At 35.7% G+C, this 22,472-nt stretch overlaps 1 protein-coding gene across 1 annotated transcript; it reads right to left on the reverse strand.

Annotated features, from left to right (window-relative positions):
• Positions 1 to 6,071: 6,071 nt before the first annotated feature.
• Positions 6,072 to 6,665, reverse strand: LOC127094744 (uncharacterized). Its single transcript, XM_051033534.1, has one exon. The coding sequence runs from the start codon at positions 6,663 to 6,665 to the stop codon at positions 6,072 to 6,074; it is 594 nt and encodes a 197-aa protein (XP_050889491.1).
• Between the last annotated feature and the right edge of the window lie 15,807 nt (positions 6,666 to 22,472).

Below are 22,472 nucleotides of genomic sequence, written 5' to 3' on the forward strand. Positions count from 1 at the left end.
GCCTAGTGTTGATCAATGCTTGTATAGAAGCATGATAGGCAGTCTACTATATCTAACTGCAAGTAGACCTGACATTTCTTATGCAGTTGGAGTGTGTGCGAGATACCAAGCAGAGCCTAAGGTGAGCCACTTGAATCAAGTCAAAAGGATCCTCAAGTACATCAATGGGACGTGTGACTATGGGATGTTGTACTCACATGGGTCTGAGCCTGTCCTATCTGGGTACTGTGATGCTGACTGGGCTGGAAGTGCTGATGACAGAAAAAGCACATCTGGAGGATGTTTCTTCTTGGGAGACAATCTCATATCTTGGTTCAGCAAGAAGCAGAACTGTGTATCCCTGTCCACTGCAGAGGCTGAATACATAGCTGCTGGAAGCAGTTGTTCCCAACTGGTGTGGATGAAACAGATGCTCACTGAGTACAATGTCACTCAAAATGTCATGACATTATTCTGTGATAATCTCAGTGCCATCAATATTTCCAAGAATCCCATTCAACACAGCAGGACCAAACATATTGACATTAGACATCACTTCATCAGAGATCTGGTGGAAGACAAGGTGATTACTTTGGAACATGTAGCCACTGAACTACAACTGGCTGACATATTTACAAAGGCTCTGGATGCTACTCAGTTTGAAAATTTAAGGGGCAAACTGGGAATATGTCTCTCTGAGACCTTATAGCAACCAATGATGTTTGGAATGTATTTGTTGGAACTATGTTCTGATTGGTCAACAGATCATAGCTATACCACTTGCAACAAGTGTGGCAACAAGAGGGTAAGGAGACACCCTAACGTGAGAAGGCCTATGCACCTGCAGGAATTCAAGGACGATGTTCATGCAGGAGTGGTACTGGATGTCAGAAACAAAGTCATGGCATCTGATATGGTTGTACCTACAGTAAAGCAAAAGTGGGTGATTACTTGATCAAAGCTATGAAGCAAGATCAAGTGGGTACTAACTTGGTTGAAACTGTGAAGTAAAACCAAGTCTGTAAGTCTGTCATTTTTCTCTATTTATGTTGTTGGCTTTGACAACATTTTTGACAAAAAGGGGGAGTAACAGGTGATACCCCAGACAACAGATTGGTCTGTGACAACAGACGTTCATGACAGACTTGAAGATTCCTCCCCTGCAGCTGATGTGTGTTGAAGTTTTGTATTTAACTTCTGCTCCTCTGTATGTGTGCTGCTTTGTGAAGTTTTTATTTAACTTCAATGTGTGTGAGTGTGCTGCCACTCTGAGTGTATTAACTAGGTTTATTTCCTGCTAGATGTGTGATTCCGCTAGTATGAACTCTGTTATGGGGATCAAAGTGTTTTAGCCAAAAATTTGCCAAAGGGGGAGTTTGTAGGTGTTTAATTGGCTGCATTATATGGTAAAACACTAGCTGGATTCTAATGTCTTGACTGATGTCATGACATGGTGTGTATGTGTGACTGCATTGTAGGTTAGAATATCTAACTGTACTCTGATGTCTTGACTGATGTCATGACACACTTGAGTAGTTACTGCAGGATTAGCTAATACAGGATTTATTGAATGTCAAACTGGATACTGTGACATTCATCCCTGTCAGTAGATACTGAGGAATAGAACAGTTGATGTTCTGTTAGAGCTCAGTATTCATTTGCAGTCTGGTTATCAAGGAAGAACCAGGCCTGGCATAAGGCCTACTATATGAATGTCAAACTGGATGTTATGACATTCATCATGGACAGTATATACTGAATAATAGACAGAGTGGTGTTCTGCTACACTTCAGTATGTTTCTTAGTCTGTTCTTCAAGAGGATAACAGAACTGACTTAAGGCCAAATGTGTAAATGTCAAATTGGATACTTTGACATTTATTATTGTAAGCTGTTACTGTAGTATGGTCATTTTGGTCATGTACAGGTCAGCAAAATTGTACAGTCTGTTTTCTGGAAAAACAGACTCAGCATATGATCCTTGATGTCAAGCTGAATGTCGTGACATTCATTCCTGACAGCATATGCTATATTGTAGGTTGTTCAGTTTTCTGTTTCAGCTTTTTCTCAGGCTATTCTTCAGGGATTCAACAGCTTAGAGAAAATCCAGGAAATCAACAACCAAACTACATTTAATGAACCTAACAAATAGCCTATTTGTTAGTAACCTAGATGTTGAATTTATGGGAACTCGCGTGACCTTAAATTCAGGAGAATACAAGTGCAAAAGCCCAGGTACTGCAATATAAAAGGAAGTCGTTCCTTCATTCAGTTTCGGGGATTTTGAGGCGTGAAGATTAAGTGTGTCCATCATACTTCACTGCTGTATTTTTGTGAGTTTTGTATTAGACATATCTTGTAAGCCAAGCCTTTATCACGTTGATGATTGCTTTGACATAGGGTGTTCATTGAGTTGTAAGTGTTGTGTCGCTCAAAGCTTTTAAGCGTGAGTGCTGTGTATCTTGATTAAAGCTGCTAAGCACAATCAAGAGTTGTTTGAAGTGTGACTTCAAAATTGTCTTTAATATTGATTAAAGGTAGTAATCATGAGGTGATTGAGGGGGAGTGAGTAGGAACTCTGATCTTAGAGTAAGATTGAAATTGCATTGGGTAGGGATTAAGTGACAAGTTGTAAACGGGTGAGTTTAGCTTTGAATTAATACTACTAATAATGGATTTCCTCCCTGGCTTGGTAGCCCCCAGATGTAGGTCATGTTGGACTGAACTGGGTAAACAATTACTTGTGTTATTTACTGCACTTACTGTTAAGTTCTGCATAATTCTTGTCTGTGAAGAATTGGATGTCATAACAACCCGTGTGACATCTAAAGTCTGATAACTAGAATTTCACTTCAGCTCTTTGTCAATTGCTTTCATCCACTTCAAATTTCCAATGCCTTAGTTGCATTGACAGGTTCGACATCTGCGTAGAAAGCATAGTGTACCATCTCACCTTCTTCATTGACCACATCATCTGATGTAATCACACATTCTTGCAACCTTGCATACATGTGTCTTGTTCTTTGAGGTCTGCTTGTACTTGCTTCACCTCTGACTTCTTCCTGTCGAACTTCTCTTTCGACTTCACTAGCTGGTTCGTCACAAAAGATTCTCACTGAATCTTTCTTGACATTCTCAGTCCAATCCCACTCCCTAAGCTCATCTATGATCACATCCATACTGATCACCACTTGCTTATTCACTGGGTCGAACAATTTGTATCCTCCAGTCGAATGATATCCTATCAGGATCATCTGACTGTACTTTTCATCAAGTTTTCTTCTCAATTGATATGGCACATGTCTATGTGCTATAGATCCAAACACCCTCAGATGACTCAAGCTAGGCTTTACACCAGACCAACATTCTTCTGGCGTGATTCCTTCCAGCTTCTTCGTCAAACATCTGCTCAGGATATATGTCGCAGTCGACACAGCTTCTCCACATAATTGTTTGGGTAGATGCTTGCCTTTCAACATACTTCTAACCATATTCATGATGGTTCTATTCTTCCTTTTTACGACTCCATTCTGCCGTGGAGTGTATGGTGGCACCACCTCATGCACAATCCCTTCTTTCACACATAATACATCAAAGTCTTTCAACACATATTCTCCACCACCATCAGTCCTCAAAATCTTGATCTTTCGACCGTTCTGTCTTTCGACCATAGATTTAAACTTGGAAAATACCTCGATCACTTCACTTTTTTTTTGGATCATGTAAGACCACAATTTTCGACTGAAATTATCTATGAATGTAATAAAGTATTTGTTACCTCCAATCGAATCCACCTAGAGAGGACCACATACATCAGAGTATATGACTTCAAGAATTTCCTTCGACCTGCTTCATGCATCCTTACTGAAGTTGTTCTTATGTTGCTTCGCTTGCACACAATCTTCACATACCTCGTTTGGAATGTCGATTTCTGGTAATCCTGAAACCATATTTCTTCTCTTCAAATCTCTGATGTCTTTGAAATTGAGATGACCAAGTCTATAATGCCATATCCATTCATCTTTGTTGGCTGCTGTTGCAAGATACTTATGCTCCATCACATTAAGCTCAATCTTGAAGGTTCTATTATGAGACATTGGAGCCTTCAAGATCAACCTTCTATTTGAGTCGAGAACTCTCATCATCTTGTCTTTGATTGACACCTTGTAGTTCTTTTCGACCAACTACCCTATGCTGAGAAAATTACTCTTCATACCTGGTATGTACAAAACATTTGAAATTACTGACCTCTTTCCATCTTTCCTCATAATCAGAACATCACCAACACCTTCAGCTGCTAGAGTGTTGTCATTTGCAAATTTCACCATGTTCTTCATTGAGGGCTTTATGTTGACAAATCAATCTTTTCTTCCAGACATGTGTGATGAGCATCCTGAGTCCAAGTACCACTGGTCCTTGAATCTCTCTTCGTCTATTGTTGTAACCATCAGTAACGTCTCTTCTTCTTCATGTTTCGCCAGCTTTGCATAAGTTTCTTGATTCTTCTGCTTTTCTGGACAATCACTAGAATAGTGACCATAATTCTGACAATTGCAACACTGAATGTGACTCTTGTCTGCCTTTTGACCTCCACCTCTTCCTCTACCTGCAACACCACCTCTTTGGTTGCCTTGGTTCTAAGGTTTTCTCTGATTCGACCAGTTTCCTTCTTGCTGATTTCGACTAGTCGAATTGTTGTAGCCTCCTTTTCCTTTGTTGCCATTCCAGCTACCTTTTCCTTTTCTTTCTTTTGCCGATTGAGCCTGCAAAGCCATATCAATCTTCAACTTTCCTGCAGCTCTTTCATCCATTCTTTATTCATTAGATTCAAGCGTCCCTTGAATCTCTTCCTTTGTCAGTTTTGGCAAATCTTTTGACTCTTCTATGGCTACTACCACGTGGTCGAACTTTGGAGCCAATGACCTCAAGATCTTTCTAACAACAGATCTTGATGTCAACACTTCTCCACATACCTTCATTTGATTCACCAGTTTCGTAAACTTGGTGAATGAATCATTTATGCTTTCATTGTCTTCCATCTGAAGCAATTCATACGTTCTTTTGTGAGTTTGTAACGTCACCTCTTTCACCTTCTCTGCGCCTCCAAACGATTTCTCCAGAATTTCCCATGCTTCTTTCGCTGACTCTGCATCACTAACCTTTTCAAAGTTATCTGCATTAGCATATTGGTGGATTATAAAGAGAGCTTTATAATCTCTCTTCTTCAATTCTTTATGTGCATCCTTTTCTTGATCTCTCGCGGCTTCTGCAAGCGTTGTTACTCCTTCCTTCACAAAATCCCAAAGATCTTGATAACAGAACACAACCTTTATCTGCTTGCACCAATTCTCATAATTGTTGTTCTTGAGAATCAGAAGATTTGCTGGAAAATACCCGTTTGGATGATTCGTTGCCATGGCGTTTTTCTTCACACGAATCGATTAAACCGGAGCTCTTGATACCAGATGTTGGAAATCCCCCAAAGCCCATGGAGAATTTCAATCAATCTTGATGAACAAGATTGTTATTACCCACACAATAACAATGAAAAGAAAGAACAATGGAGAAAGAAAGAGTGTATAGAACGATGAAGGAGAAGAATAATTAAATTTTGCAGAGTTTCTCTCTGCCCACAAATTGTGGAAAACTTGATTCACTTTGCAACTGCAAAATACTGTGAATTACAAGTGTTATGAACACTCTATTCACCTCTGTTACAAAAATAAGGGTTACTCCTTCTATTTATAGATTTAGGTTAACTTGGACCTCAAGCCAAAGCCCAAAACTATGAAAGCTCAAAATTGTAAGAGCCCAAAATAGCTAACACTACTTAACACATTAGGTGATTCTACACTTCCTTGTTCTGTCGAGCAACCTGTTTGACACAAGGAATTACAATTCAACACTTTTTATATCCTCAAGTTCCCACATATTCTTCAATGACTTCCATTTGTGTTCGAAATTCTGACTGTTTTTTTTTTGCAATTTGATAAATATGATTCCTTGGTGGATACATTAGCATTGCATTAGAGAGCACAAGTCTTTTGTCACTAGCAAACTCTTCTGGTGTTGCATATAACCTCAATTTTCTCTCTATTTCCTCAAACATATTGCCTTTATCTTAGACTTATCAAATATTGCTATTTTTGGAGGATCTTTCAAATCCCAACCACCTCTATCTACTAACATTCTCTTCAAAATCAACCAACATTGCCTCCTATTATCACACTCCATCGGTTTCTTCAAACCACATTCTTCAGCTCTTGCCACAAAGGTTGTTTTTGATGAATCCTTCACCATCAAGATGCTTTTTGAACAAAGTCTTGAACTTTCTTTCGGACCATTAAAAGCTATTTCTGTTTTTGAAACTTGGTTTTTGAGTATCTTCTTATTTTCAGTAACAATGTTATTATCCTTTGGTTGAGACATAACTACCTTGGAAACTTGGTTCTTGATCACCTTCTTGTTTTCAACGACATTGTTATCCTTTGGTTGAGACAAAGTTGTTGATTTGGTACGATAATCTAAATCAACCCAATAACAGGTTACAATTGGTTTTACAGAATCTTGAATCTTCCTTCTCTTGTTTTCATCTCTATCATAAGAATCTGAACCGCATTTCCTAGAACTAGGAGGGTAATTGAGTTTGATGATAAGTCTTTTACGAGGTTTTGTGTTCTCGGACATGGATGCGGAACAAAGTTTTGTGTTGGATGCTGTAAAAGAAGAAGGTTTGGTGTTGTGTGACATGGATGATGTAAAGGAAAATTATTAAATAAGATATTTCTTTGTAAATATTGAGGTCTTCCTCACTTGTGTGTATATATAACTGAGTTTGGTGAAAATTAATAATGATAAGTAGTAAGATTTGATTTGATTGTGCTAAGATTTAGGGATATATCATTAATGTTTAAAACAAACTTTAATATCTAATATTATTTTTATTTTTATTATTTTTTAAAGGTTTACCATCTAAAGAATAAGTCATCGCAAAAGCAAAAGAAAGTAGCATTTAATTTTTGAGATATGCTATTCCTACACCTAAATTGTTACACCAAATACTGTTCACCGTATTTATACGGTGAACAGTATTTTTTTGATAAAATAATATTAAATTTTTATTTTAAATAAAAAAATATTTTAAAAAAATATTTAAAAAAAAAATTTAATTTCGTAATAAAAATATAATATTTATCATTAACCAATTTTATTATTCTATTAACCGCAAATATATATGTTATTAACCACATATTTTTCTAGTATCTTATTAACCAATTTCACTATTTTATTAACCAATAAAACACATAATATTAACCAAATTATGATATTAACTTATAATTTAATTTATAAATTAATGTCAGAATTTTGTTAATATTATGTTTTATATTGATTAATGAAATAGTGAAGTCGGTTAATAACGTATTAGGAGGAAAATACGTAGTTAATAATATATATTTTTGTGATTAATGTAATAATAAAATTTGTTAATGACAAATATTATATTTTTATTATAAAATTAATTTTAAAAAAATATTTTTTATTTAAAATAAATATTTTATATTATTTTATTAAAAAAACACTGTTCACCGTATAAATACGGTGAACAGTGTTTGGTGTAAGAATTTAGGTGTAGGAATAACATTACTCTTAATTTTGTATGAGAAGTTGTTTTAACTAACTTTTCATTTGAAGTTTTTTTTATAAAAAAATATCACTTAAAACTTTATAACAGAAAATTGAAATATTTTAAATAATTTAACAAACAAGCCTTAAGATTATTTAGAAAATAAGTCTTCAAATATTGTCATTCTCTTTATATTAGATAATAATTTTAATTTATCTTTTTGTTTTTGTTTTTGTTTTAAAGTTTAAAATATTTAATATTTATACTTAATAAAAAAATATAATGATGGACAATACTTTGTTGTGTAGGGTTGTGAATGATGCTTAAGGTGCTTCATAATGTTTTAGGGTTAGTTCACATAGGATTGTGAAACGCTCTGTATTTAAGTTTTTGGTCAAAGATTGGATATATCTTTTGCATTCTATGAATGATGTATTTAGACAATTTGAAAACCTTTTTAGGTCTCATATAACGAAATCGAGGATTTTGAGAAGCACATAAGTAAAATACAAACACGAGAACTTGGAATAATCTTAGTGAATCAATAGCATATGAAATGGTACATGAGGTTACCATGAGATTTATTGCTTATAGTGCAAATCACTTACATGACAACTAAAGTCACTTTAAACAAAGCGATTTAAAACACATTACTTAGATGTTATTAACAATGCACAATTGACTTCATGATGATTCCTTAAGATTGATACACCACATACCTAAGCATGATCTAACCTATATGGTATACAATTAATGCAATCTTACAAATATGTAACATCAAATATGAATGAATGAATGCTTGTAAAGTAAAAGGATATGGAAAGAGAAAGATATACATGGATATATAGTGTTTAGACATTCGCCCTTACTTTGCCTACATGCACTCTTCAATGGATGATGCCATCGAAACATAATCATGATCTTTGACTATGATGATAAAATATTTACAACATTTTGATTACAAAAAGTATCATACGATAATTCCCTTTGATGATGCAGACACTAAACCGCTAACACAATACAAGATCCCATAACCTCGTTATCAATAATAACCTGCTCTAAGTGTTTGTGTGTGGCAATCCCCTTGATCCCACCAATTTCTTGTTCGAGAGATTGCCATTAACTAAGTGTATATTAGACAACTCCCCATTTTGTCTACAAGCAATCTTTCTCCAATGCCACCAAAGAAGGACAACTTCCAACTCCTTCTTACAAACCGTTTGATGCTTGATTCTGCCAAAGTCTTCCTTGGAGTATAATAGAAACTCTCATCTTGTTAGATAACAACTATATGCCAAACTCCCTTCGATAAATGATACCTGCACATGTTACGATAAGAAAAACCAGCTACACATAAAAATATTAGATACCATAAATGTAACACTAGTCTCCCTTATACTCAACCTTTAGAGGAGGGTCCATAAACAAGAAATAAGACTAAGGTTAAAGATGGTGAACTGTGCCAAGAAATCTTATCAATAAATGACATTACAAGTGATTAGTCAAGTAATTCAGTTTTGATGAATGAAGAACACACACACAAGGTTCAATCAAGTTTCTAGATGAGTGGGTCTTGGTTCTTGATTGTTATTAAAAGCTTGATCAATTTTCAATAAGATCGATCCATTCATTCTCAAATTCACACAAGAACAACAACCAAATTGGACAAAATAAGATGCAACAAAAAAGGATAAAGAATTGACACGGGTTCAATATCAAAAGGTTGATGCTTGGAGAAGAAGAGAGAAGAATGATGTAAAGATGAAGCCACTAAGAAGAAAATACATAAATCACAAATTTTGCCTCTATGGATCACAATAGGTTTCCCACAATTGTTATTTTCACCATAAGAAACAATCATTTAAATAAGTGATGAAAATTGGATTTTTTTAAAGGTTTGATTTGAATTAAGAAGGATTTGTGATTCGAATTAATATGGACAATGTCAAAAAATGTGCTTTTTAAAGCTAATGTATCGAATCATTATTTTCACTTGATTTAAATCAAATGAGGTTATGATTCAAATCAAATATAACACATGCTTCAAATCAAATACGAAATCATCAAAACTCAAATGTTCTAACTTGTGATTCAAGCTACTCATGTAGAAATGACAAAATAATAACTTTCACAAGCTCAAAAAGGAAATAGGTAACAAGGATCAAATGAATATATCATAAAATGTAAATGGTTCTTAGTGGTACAGTTAAGTAGCAAAAGTGATTACAATCAAATGAAAAGAACATTACAATCACATTGATGAATTGAAATAACAGACAAATTACAAATACGCAATGAAACAATTATTGAGTTGTAAAACATCAAAACAAAATTGATACTTAAAGCACGTAAACAATACCAAGTGATACTATGTGCTTTCTGTCTCGCCCTTTTTGATGTTTGGAAAAACTGTGAGATTATTGTTGATGAACTAATCCAAAGCGGTATTTGGAATTTGGGGACAACTTCATTAAATTCCAATCTCATCATTGAGATATTTCAAAAGTTTTATCACACATGGCAATAGGTTCTTAGGTTAGGGCATGTCATTTTCCCCTAGAGAGCTCGTGTGTACTCAAGTGTCGTTACATTTTTAAGGTGTCATCTAGACCGTTCATTTTCACCTCTCATTTTATTTCATTCTACGATGTTGATTCACTACATCTCTTCCATTATATAAAGGTTTCTTTGACCTTTCAAACAATTTTCGTTCCCTCTAAAAACTGGACTTTATATTTTTTTGCAAACCATTTCTTCTCATTCTTCTCTCAAGTTCTGGTGATTTATGCTATTTTCATATTTTCCTTCTTGTTTTGGTCCATAATTCTTGGTTCATCCTCATTATCAAGATCCTATTATCCTTAGTAGTCTATTCACTTCATCTCTTACTCAGTACCATTTATAACCCCCTCCCTTGCATTTTCTATTTATCTTTCTAGCATTCACCATGGACAACTTAGATAATGCTCCTAAGAATATAAATGAAGTTGATGGGGGAGATTCTCTAGTATCAATAATTCACGAGAACCATGATGTCCCAATTGATGAACATTTAGAAGTTAACGCCTTTAATCCTAATTTTATTATGTTTAATGATAGTTATAGATTTGGATGAAGTTTTCGTAGAAAGTGGTGATCATCCTCTCATTACCTCTAAAGAATATGGAGAGGGGAACTTCAGTAATTTCGATTTTAATGAGGTGGTTACCCACCGGGCCTACTCCATCAAATCTTACACTGATCTAGATGCATCCGTAACGACTCGAGATAAGCGATAAACTCTCTTCCTTATCAATAATTTTAGGGTGACACATGGACAATACTGTAGCAATATAGAACTTAGAGATCATTCTGTTTTTAGGAATAAAAATGAAATGTATAGCCATCGTTACCTTTTTCATGAGAGTCATGAAAAAATGGTTAGACAGAGAGATACAAACTTAGTGGATCCGACAAATGTTGGGATGTACCACTAGGTGGATCTTGAATTGGTGGGAAAGATTTATTTCTTTGATATTGCCGAGAAAATGAAGGAGGCACACGTGGAAGTGGATCCATCTTCTAACTGGTGGGTCTCACATTTCAATGTTGGCAAAAGGGTTTGCATATATTTTGATAGATGCTTTATCGCTTTCTATGAGTGGCTTTTTACTCGGTTTAAGTTCAAGTTTCTTTTTAGTGAGTTTGAGGAGAAGTTTTTGGAGCTGTCAATATTTCTCCTTCCTAATTGCACCCTTATTCTTGGGCCTTTGCTAAGGTATTTCATTATTGGTGTGAATACCAAGGAAACATGTTGTTTGACCTCTTCTTCAATTTTTTTTATATATCTCATACCTCCAAGGATCCCCTCCGTGGGTCAGAGATTCTTTACTTTTCCAGGCATCTAAGATGTTCAGCGTTTACATTGATCAATTGAAGAATATAAAAGAATGTTTTTGTTAGTGTAAGCCCTAGAGGCGAATACTTTTGGTACTTGTATCGATTTATTTATTAATAATAAAAGACTTTTTATTTATTATGCTTGTTTAATAAAGTCCCTAGAATAGCTAGTCCGTTTAATGTATCAAGTGTGACTTAATCATGAGATCCCATTAAACATAAGGACATTATTCTTAAAGTATCCGTAGTCGAGATTTGTTATGAAGTGAGATAATATTAAAGCATTAAGATTATTATGTATATAGACTGACGATCACATATCATGGATCATGGATAAAGAGTTATCAAGTCTTAAACATAAGTATGAATATTAGAAGTAATATTTATACTGGATTGACCCGCTATGGGAATACTACATAGAATGTTATACAAAGTGTCATAAGTTATTCTCATGGTGATAGTGGTGTATACCACCCTTCGACCTGAAACCACTATGGACCCTAGATGTAGAGTCGAGTGATTTATTGTTGATCAAACATTGTCCGTAACTGGATGACCATAAAGACAATTGATGGGTACTCCACGAAGAATGCAGAGGGACATGAGTGACCTAGATGGAATTTGCCTATCCTGCGAAACAGGAAAAATGTCTAAGGGCCCAATATTGAATTGGACAAGGATGACACGATCTATGCCTTGTGTTCAATATATACATAAGGGCAAAAATGGTAATTATACACACAAGTATTATCACAAAAAGGGATTTGTCAAATCACATGACATTTTCATGTCTTGGGTAGCAGTGATGTGTTGTTAGATACCGCTCACTATTTATTATGTTAAATACGTTATTTAATATAATTGTCAATGTCGCAAAAACCTACATGGTCACACACAAAAGGATGGATTGATGATAGATAAAGTAAATAAGGAACACCGTAAGGTATGGTGCACTTAAGTGAGTTGCAGAACATTGTAAGGTACGATGCATTTAAGTAGAATACGAAATATGGTAAGGTACCACACGCTTAAGCAGTTTTTGGTATATCATAAGATATGGGCCACATACACTTAAGTGGACTTTTTAGCTTGCAACCCATACAAGTGGTTCTATAAATAGAACCCTTGTGCAAAAGCATTTCACTTGATGAAATTTTCTCTCACTCTCTCTCTCTCTCTCTCACTCAAAACCTTCATTCGTAGCAGCTAGTGTTATACCCCAAAATTTTCCCTCCCCTTTCTCACTTATTCATCCAACCACTTGATCAGGAGATCACTTGCATACATTCGTAATCCATCCACATGCATCATTCATCATGGATTCAGAAGAAACTTGGGCTTATAAAGCTAGGGTTTGTGTGGATGTTAAAGCTCAAAGGCATGGTCTAACCATATCATCAGCATGAGGGATTGTGAAACCCTAATGATGGCGGTGAAGGCTTGAATTAAACAAAGGTGTGACCAGACAATCTAGGGCCTTTAAAGCCCTAATTCCTCAAGGCATGCTCTCATGGAGCTTCCCCAGGCCTTTATCTTGGTCTCCAAAGCTCTAATCAGGAGATGGTGAATCAAATGAACTTGGTGGCATGACTGTGCATTCATGATCCCTAAATCTTCACACATTATCAACCCGCTTGGTCTAATCTTTCATTGAGCATTAGTCTTGGTCCAAAGTCATTGGTGCCATTCATATGATTGTGGATACATCTTTGGTTCTGGTCAACCAAACAACCAAACTTCTTGTGTTTCAAGCCACTTGCTAGTTATATCAAAACCCTAACCTTATGGTCTCATTTCATGTCCTTGTTCATATACATTATCAGTCAAGTTATTTTCTTTTCAAAAGTCAAACATTCAAGTCATGATTAAACCAATTGTGAAACCAATTTCCAATCACTTTTCAAACCATTTCAATCCATTCCATGTCATTCTAAACCATTACATGTGTTTCTACACAAGAAAATACAAAACTTGACATTTTTGACCAATTGTTGACTTTGGTCAACAAATGACTTTTTGGTCAACTTTGACCAAAGTCAACCCAAATCCCGTAAACCCTAAAATCACACATAATCATCCATTCAATATCCATTTACAAGAAAAATACAAAAAAAACGAACTTTGACCAATTGTTGACTTTGGTAAACAATTGACTTTTTTGGTCAACTTTGACCAAAGTCAACCTCCCCATTTTGACCATCAAAAACCTAATCTAACCCACTTGGCCTTGATGCATCATCCAAAGGTCTTAATTTAATATGCTTTTGCTTGGTTTCTTCATTTTCAAGTAATTTGGCTCATGTTCAATTTCATGTCCCTCATGTCATGACCTATGTTTTGTTGCACTTCCAACCTTAACTCTATCTGGCCAAACAGGTCCTGTATCCACCCTACCAAGTGCCCTGATCACACAATTAAAAAACTGCACATATATCGACCAATTGGACAAAACTGTTCATGTGGATTTGGAATTGAACTCACCATGACAACCAATGCACAAGCCAGATGAAGGCTGTAGCAACCAAAGCCAAGCTTGCAAAAGCAGTTGGTACTTTGTCATGGATCTCAAACATAAAATGACAATGGTGCACCACAATGCTCCATCACACTAACCAGGAACTTGCCACGGAATAGAACAACAAGCAGCCAAGCATGTCAGTTCACTAACACCAACTGCAACAGCACCACAAGAGTGTGCTCATTCCTTGCTCACAATACACCACACTACAAGGCCAAGGCTCTATTCTTGAACCAACACAAGGCCATAACAAACCTACAATTGGCCATGCAGTAGACAGAAAACATGAATGGAAGCCACAATAATTTTGCACAAAACCTGCTAGATGCCATTGCCCTGTTTGAGCCAACCAAGAACCATAATGTAACCTGCAGCAAATCCTGCAATGACCAATCATTAGCCATGTGACAAAACCAAAACAATGTACCAAGCCCTGGAAATGCATGCCCTACTGCTGTAGCGATCCATTCCATATCCTGTCATTAGAATCCTGCAGCAACCATGAGCCTGCCACCAAACAACAACAACAACCTGCAAAATCAATCAATACATTACCATGGGTCTTGAGCAGAAATAGGGCAATGATTCACTATAACACTCCATCATCCAAAAGCATGTGCTGTTGGCTAAGCTTCACCTTGATCATAACTACATGGCATTTGGTTTTGACTAATTCAACTGGTATTAATCCTGCAAGTATCAACACCATTCTCCATTTGAAATACATGTTGCCAACTCAAGACATTGACCCTACAACAATGAATCTGAACCAAGCTTGCACCAGTTCAACATGGAAATAAGCAACCTGCAGTACAAGCTATCATTGTTCAAAACCAACCAAACAAATGCAAGGTCATGGGGATCTTACCACACAACTGACCAAGACAGACCTTGTAACAGACCAAGCATGAACCTGACCAATATCCAACAACACCATGAAACCTTGCCTTGAGCCAACCTTGTGGTGTAAAGAAAATAATGGAAGGCGATTGCAATACAATAAGGACATTCACATACAAATGTATTGACCTTTCAGCAGCCACACCACCATGAGATGCACATTAACCAAGTCTGCAATTCCCTACAAGTCAGCAACAAAACCATCTGCAACACTTTCATTCATCCAAGCAACTATGGGAAAATGTCTTACATCAACATGAACCAAGACCATTTCTAAACCCTGCAGCAAAACTAGTTGAATGCCCTGGTTTAACCAAGCCATAACAATTCAATAAAGTGCAAAGAAAATCAAAGCAAGCATATGTCCGGGCTTGTAAAGCATAACAGTGAAATAACATTGCAAAGTCCCAATTCACAAACCAATTCATTAATCACTAAAGGGAAAACCTGCTCAGCAGGTTATCATTCATGAGTAAGTCCAATTCCACTTAAGCCACCTATAACAGCCAGTCACAAATGCTTCTTCACTCATTAACCAACTAACCAATCCTAACTAACTGAGTCAAGATTAACTAACTGAGTTAACCACCAACTCAATGAGCAATCCCTAACTAACTCCAAGCCTCTCTCTAACAGAACCCTAACCTCATTCCAAGCCTAGCCAAATCCCAAACCTCATCTCTATTTAAACACAATCATCATCATCATTTCATCACTCTTAGCATTTTGCTCGAAACTAACTCACTCTGCAACAATCTCTCCCTCACCTTCACCAGAGCTCTATTTCTCTCTCAAAAAGCCATTGAAGCTTCAATTTCACTTGAGATTAACCACTGCATTTTCATTTCATTGTTCACCATTCTCAAATTCAGAAGAAGAGGAAGAAGAGGAAGAAGAAGAAGAAAGAGGAAGAAAAAGAAGAAAGAGGAAGAAGGAACGTGCAAATCAAGATCAAGAACTCACCTGCTGAAGTTTCAGATCGTCTTCTCCGGTAAGTCCGTTTCTCTTATGTAGCATTTTCTTGCTTTGAGCGTACCAAAGTGTAGTATCTAGGCTAGGGAGTGAAAGCCCTATGGTATTAGAGGTCAATTCAGGATGAGCTCCATTTAATTTAACTTTGAGAGGCTAGGGTTCTTCCATTGTTTAGGCTCGAATCGACCAATCCAAGAACCGTTTCACAAATCCATTATCATATTCATGTCTAGTAAGAACTTGTGCATCTGATGGTGGTGAAAATTTAGGCTAAGCTACCACTGTCGTCGGCGACAGCTGCCGGCGCGGTGGTCCATGGTAGAGGGACGGTGAGGCTGAGGGAGAGATTGAGAGTGCAGTGAAAACCAGTTTGAATCTGTTGACTTGAACAAGTAAACAGAGTTGAGGGGTTGGACTTAGCATGTTCAAGCCCATTGAATTCCGTTTCATACACCATTATTGACAATACACCCCAGTGGCTTTTGAAATAAATGAGATTTGGGCTTAGCCAAGCCCATTGGTATTTCTTCTGATTCACTATGCGCTTTGCTAACACACCCCCAGGAAACGATTGAAGTGGTCATGGGCTCAGACACATCCCATGTAGCTTTTCTATTTCACACCCCACCCTCATTTTGGAGTATACTTTCTGCACCAAAAATTAGCGTTGGGCTCGCCTAAAGCCCATTTAGCCATTTCAGTTTCTCACCCCATTTACTAGTTTACACCTCCCATTTAATTACATTTCTTTTATTTTTCTTAATTGTTTTATTTGCAATTAGATCAATTAGGATAATATTAGATGCTAATTAGATTGTTAGCTTAATTAGGTTAATAAATCTTGATTTTAGGATTTAATTAGAAAAAATAGAATTTAAATAGAATTTCCTTTAGAAGTTAATTATGACTTTTTATTAGAATTTTAGTTAGGTTTTAGACTCTAATTAGAATTGATTTAGCTCTTGATTAAATTTACTATCTTGGCATTTTTCAACTTTAGGTTAGAATCAACTTTAGGTCGTGAATAAAATTTGACATATTTTGAAAATAACCATTTTGCCCTTATGGGCCTATTTTTGGTATTTTTGTGTTAAAATTGCATGATCCCTTTAGGATTAGAATAAGACATAGAATTTGATCACTTCCTTACAATTTGGGACTTAACATATAACTTTAATCAACATTTTGACCAATATGTACTTGCTCCCTTAGGACTTCTAACTTAGAATTTTAATCAATTTTAATCAATCAATGCATGATCCCTTAGGATAATTTCTAACAATTACTAACTTTGAGTAGATCCAAACCTAGTTCCCCAAAATAAAACGAAACCCATGATTAAATTGATCAAAAGCAATTTTGATTAATTAAATCCTTTGAACTTGTATAATCCCACAGTCTAATTTGAGTGACCAAAAGACCTTTGGTCACTTAATAAGACTTTTCTTCCAAGCTGTGGAGCTCAAGGCCTCAAGACAAGATCTTCAATCAAGGCATCCTCAGTCATACCAAGCAGCGGATTATTCAAGCACATCAAAGGTGGCATCTTCAAAACTTGTTAAATCAAGGTTAGAAGGGTGTGGCACGAGCCTTAAGCAATAGAGAAGGAGTGGGACATGAGTATTCCTACCCCCATTATGAGTATCTTTGGGTATGGGACGTATGACCCATCGCTCATCGTACTCACCTCTATTCATAGACTTTAGCACAATTCTAATTATACGATTGACAAGTCTCTTCACAAAGAAAAAAACAACAAAAGCAAGGACTATAATCAACAACTTATCAATCATGAATCAAGTTGTACGATACGAGCCTTAAGTAACGGAGAAGGAGTGAGACTGGAGTATTCCTACCCCCATTTTGAGTATCTTTGGGTATGGGACGTATGACCCAACGTTCATCGTATTCATCTCCGTTCATAGACTGTAATGCAATTCGAATCTAACGATTGATAAGGTCTTCATCATCATCACAAGAAACAATACAAAGACTCTTCTCTCTCCACTTGAAGTTTAAGACGAGAGTTACATGCCACAAGCCTTAAGTAGTAAAGAAGGAATGAGACTGGAGCTTTCCTACACTCATTCTGGATATCTTTGGATGCGAGACGTTTGGCTCATTGCTTATTGTATCCACCTTTACCCATAGACTTTAGTGTGATTCTCATCCAGTAACTATCAAGTCTATCCATTCTAATCATTCCAACTCAATCATTCTATCATCTCTTCTTGCCTCCAATCAATTTGCTTTCATCCCTAGTAGGATGAACTACGAAAGCTCTGATTTCCTTATTGCAGTATAAGGATACGTAGGCAGGAGAACCTAGTTTCTTCGTGAGCTGCCATATTTATCAATCATTCATTCAATCTATACCATCTTTTTGAGATCGATCATACTTCTCCTTGGATTCCTTGTCAATCCTTTTGGGACGTCCTAATGACAGTCCACCTCGTCAATCGAGAGTTATTTGGCCCTTAACCCAAACACTTAATTCAGTCTTTCTTTTTGGCTTTACCCTATAGTGGCGGCCTGCTAGTCCACGTATTGGTAAATGCCTACTTTTCTCTTCGATTAAGAGTTTATCCTTCTCTTGGATCCAAGATACTATCCTTACTTGATCTCGAATTGTTGATTCCCCAGCAAGTGGCACACAACTCCTTGCACTCCAATACTGCAATCCTTCCTTGAAGAAGTGTTTGTCTTGTGAGTCCCTGTTTCTTAGACAAATATCTCTCTCTTTCTATTCTCGTAGTCCCGAACAACGATTGCTCTGACTTTCTCATTGCACAATGAGAATACGTAGGCACGAGGAGTTCAAACAACATTATCCTTTGGTTCAAACCATATTTCTATCACAATTCTTTTCATCTCCCACCATTAGTTCTTCGAACTATGGAGCTCTGAATTCCTCATTGCACTATGAGGATACATAGACATGAGGGCCCCAATCCTCACCGAGCACTTTATCTATTTCTTTTCCTTTCCCCCTTCTTTTGCGATTAATCTTTAAATATTCACACCTATTCAAGCGAGAATAATCAAAATGGTTCCCATGGAGTACCATGGATGTTTGGGGTGCTAATACCTTCCCCTTGTATAACCGACTTCCTTACCCAACATATCTCTTTCCCCTGGGTTTTATCGATGTTTTCCCTTCCCTTTGGGGATAAATAAAGTTTGATGGCGACTCTGTTGTATGTTCGAGCGTGCGATACATTGGGGTATATTTCCGCTAGCTTCAGCTAGCACTGAGACTGAAGGGATCCGTTTGTATGGACTGAGTAGAGGCGTTGTCACCATTTAACGCTCATGATCACTCCTTAGACCTGCATCAAAGATTTCAATTGCCACAAGAGGTAACGATTTCTATCACTAATCATGCCCATTTGTAAGGATCACTAAAGGATTTTTTTTTAATTTCCGCTGCGTCTTGGATCATAATTTTCCTTTAGTTTTCTCCTAGTGAATCCTCAAACTCTTGAGTTCCACTCCATTTTCTGCAAGATTCTTATGGGAGAGTATACTCTGAATAGCGCCTCAACCCTTTTGTTCTCCAAGGGAAAAAGGAAGATCCAAAAGTATTGGGTATGGAATCACTTTACCTGGGAGTCACATAACTATGTCGTCCTTTTTGAGAATATGACTCAATCAGTAGAAATTAAAATGATAAATATTGGAAATTCAAAAGATAGGGTTAAAGAGATTGCACCATAGATTTATACAGGTTTGGCAGAACGTTGACCTAGTTATGTCCTTGTCATACCCTAAATTTAACCATGTGTTTTTTCACTTGCATCGTCATAGCGTAATCATTTCATTTTATCATGCATTACATCAATCAAAAGCATTTATCAAGATTTAAATGAAAAGTCAGGAGTTTTGGAATTTTATCTGGTCTTAATGAAATTCGTTCAATCATCTGTTGATTAAGAAGTCAAAAGGCTTGTCTTCTCAATCTCAATGCATTGTCCATTCCATTGCATCATGTTTCAGAAGTCCAAAGGATAACAGTCAAGAGTACTGTCGTTGTAGGGTTTTGATTATGATTGAGAATTATAAGAAAATGATCCAAGAGTGATTCCTTTGCATATGATTATCTATTCACAATTCCTCAATTAATGAATCAATGCATTCACCATGAAATATGCCTCATCTACCCATCATAGTAAGCATTTCGTTCCGTATAGTGCTTAAAATGTTAACTAGAATAAATTTTTGGATCTACAGACAAACCAGTTGAATCAATTTTCAAATGTACATAGAATTAGAGGGCATAAAATTTCAAAATAGAGCATATAGACGTCATTATTATTATTATCTGAATCAAATAGTTTAACATGACATGCTCATTTTTTTTACTACTTTTTCGATCACATTTTGATCAGTCTGAGCGTTTTAACCGACCATTTTTTACTTCAAAATTTGGATCAAAACTTGTCTATTTTCAGAGGCTTATTTCGCGCTGATCATTTTAGTGCATTCATTTTATTTTTCCGGGAACTTTCGTGCCCAAGTTTTATTCATTTTTATCCTTTTATTTTTGTTTTTTTAAATCAAAATAATCACTAAAATTAATTAGAATTAAGTGTGTATTAAGTTTGAGTTTATTATGTTTTATTTTATTTTCAATCTAATTATTGGAACTCATTTTACCAATCAAAAATCAAGGCAAAAATAAAAAGAGAAGCTAGAGAAATAAAAGAAATAATTGAATTGAAAATAGAAGGAAGAGGGGCACTTATCTATTTAAGAATGGAGGCTTAACTCATATCAAACAAATCCTTTTTCTCATTTTTTTCATATACTCTCTCATGTTTTCAACAGAAAAGGAGGAAAAGGGAGAAACTTTTCCGGTTTGTCTCCTTTCTCGCCATCACTTCCTCTTACACCCTTAACTTCCCTTTTCCTCACCACAAAAATAATAACTTTAACAACACATATTTCACATTACAATACGAACTCCTACAAGTTGTACCTCAAAAAATGAGAACACGACCTCGCGGAGCGCAATCGCACGCTCGCGGGATGGACTCAACAAAGTCGCCACCAAACTTTATTTATTCCGAAATAAGGAAAGGAGAAAATATCGATAAAACCCCTAAAAGAAAATATAATATATGGTCATCGTAACCAATATCGGGGTTTGGGAGTCAGTTACACAAGGGGAAGGTATTAACACCCCTTACGTCAGTTGTATTCAACGGGAACCGTTTAGTTAGATTAATTTGAATGCTAGCTTATGTTAGTTTCTAATCTTCTACTTATTTGGGATAGAAAAAGAGAGAAGGGAAATGTTTTTGAAGTTTTTATTAATGAGAGAAGATCTAAAAAAAGTTTTTATTATTAGGGGGAAAAGAGGAACTAAACCTAATTTTTTTATTAATGGGCCTAATAAGATTTCGCAATCCCGCTCCTACGTATCTCCGGGTGCAATAGATAATTCAAAGCTTACGTAGTTCTGGGTAGAAAATATTTGTTTGTTGGTCGATTTTAGCGAAAGCTATCTTGTATTAATCAACGAGAAACATTGTTTTCCCAAACTAGATGAGGAGCGAACGTATACATCACATCGAATGAATTTACAAATCAACATTAGGAAAAACTTCAGTTATCTCAACTCGACAATTTTGGATGAAGCATTATTTTGCATCATTTTAAGGCAAGATGCATTTCATTTATGAAAAGGTTCTGAAGATTAATCACACGACGACGAGAAAAAAGAGTTGATTGGTTTGATATATTTTATAGGTGAATGACAAACGTTTGATGAGAATGAGACCTAAGCCTCGGGATCAAACATTCGGGGTTCCACCGGAATGCTAGATTCCAATGGTCCTTTTTCATTCAAGGTTAATTGAGAAAAATATTTGATGAACAATGAACGCTTGATAATAATGAATTGTTCAAAGAGTTGCATCAGAATGCTTGATCCCAATGACCCTTATTTTGTCCAAGTTAATTAAAGTGTTTTAGGGACAAAAGAAAAGAATGAAAGGTTAATCCAAAATGCGAAGCTCGGGATCGATCATTCGAGGGTTCCCATCGGAATGCTAGAGTCCAATGGTCCTTTTCTTTCGAGTTATTTGAAAAAAGGTTTTAATATTTTAACTTAAATGATAAAACATTTGAATCGGGATAAGAAACAAATTAATCGGATTAAAAGGTACAACTTGGGGTATGACCAACGTTTAAGAAATTAATCATAAATATTTTATTCTATTAATTAATCAACATTATTACTAGATATTTATTTTATTATTTATCTATAATATTCTAACAATAATAAATAAAACTACAAAGAAATCGACATTATTTGAAAATAATAACTCTATAATTATTTAAACATTTAGGGAAAATAGAAAGAAATTAAGTTGGAGACAAATAAAATTATATTCCTTTTATGTCTATTAAAATGAAGTGAGAAAATAAGACCAACTTAATATTAGGCACATGCATATTATTTTACTAAATTTATTTTAATAATAAAACAATTAAATACTCTTTTTGTTCTTTTTAAAACCCAATTAAAAAAAATAAAATAAAAACCTAAATCCTTTTTTAACATAATCCAAAAATAATAATGAAAATAACTAAATTA

This window comes from Lathyrus oleraceus, chromosome 6 (assembly GCF_024323335.1).
Source record: "Lathyrus oleraceus cultivar Zhongwan6 chromosome 6, CAAS_Psat_ZW6_1.0, whole genome shotgun sequence".
NCBI lineage: Eukaryota > Viridiplantae > Streptophyta > Magnoliopsida > Fabales > Fabaceae > Lathyrus > Lathyrus oleraceus.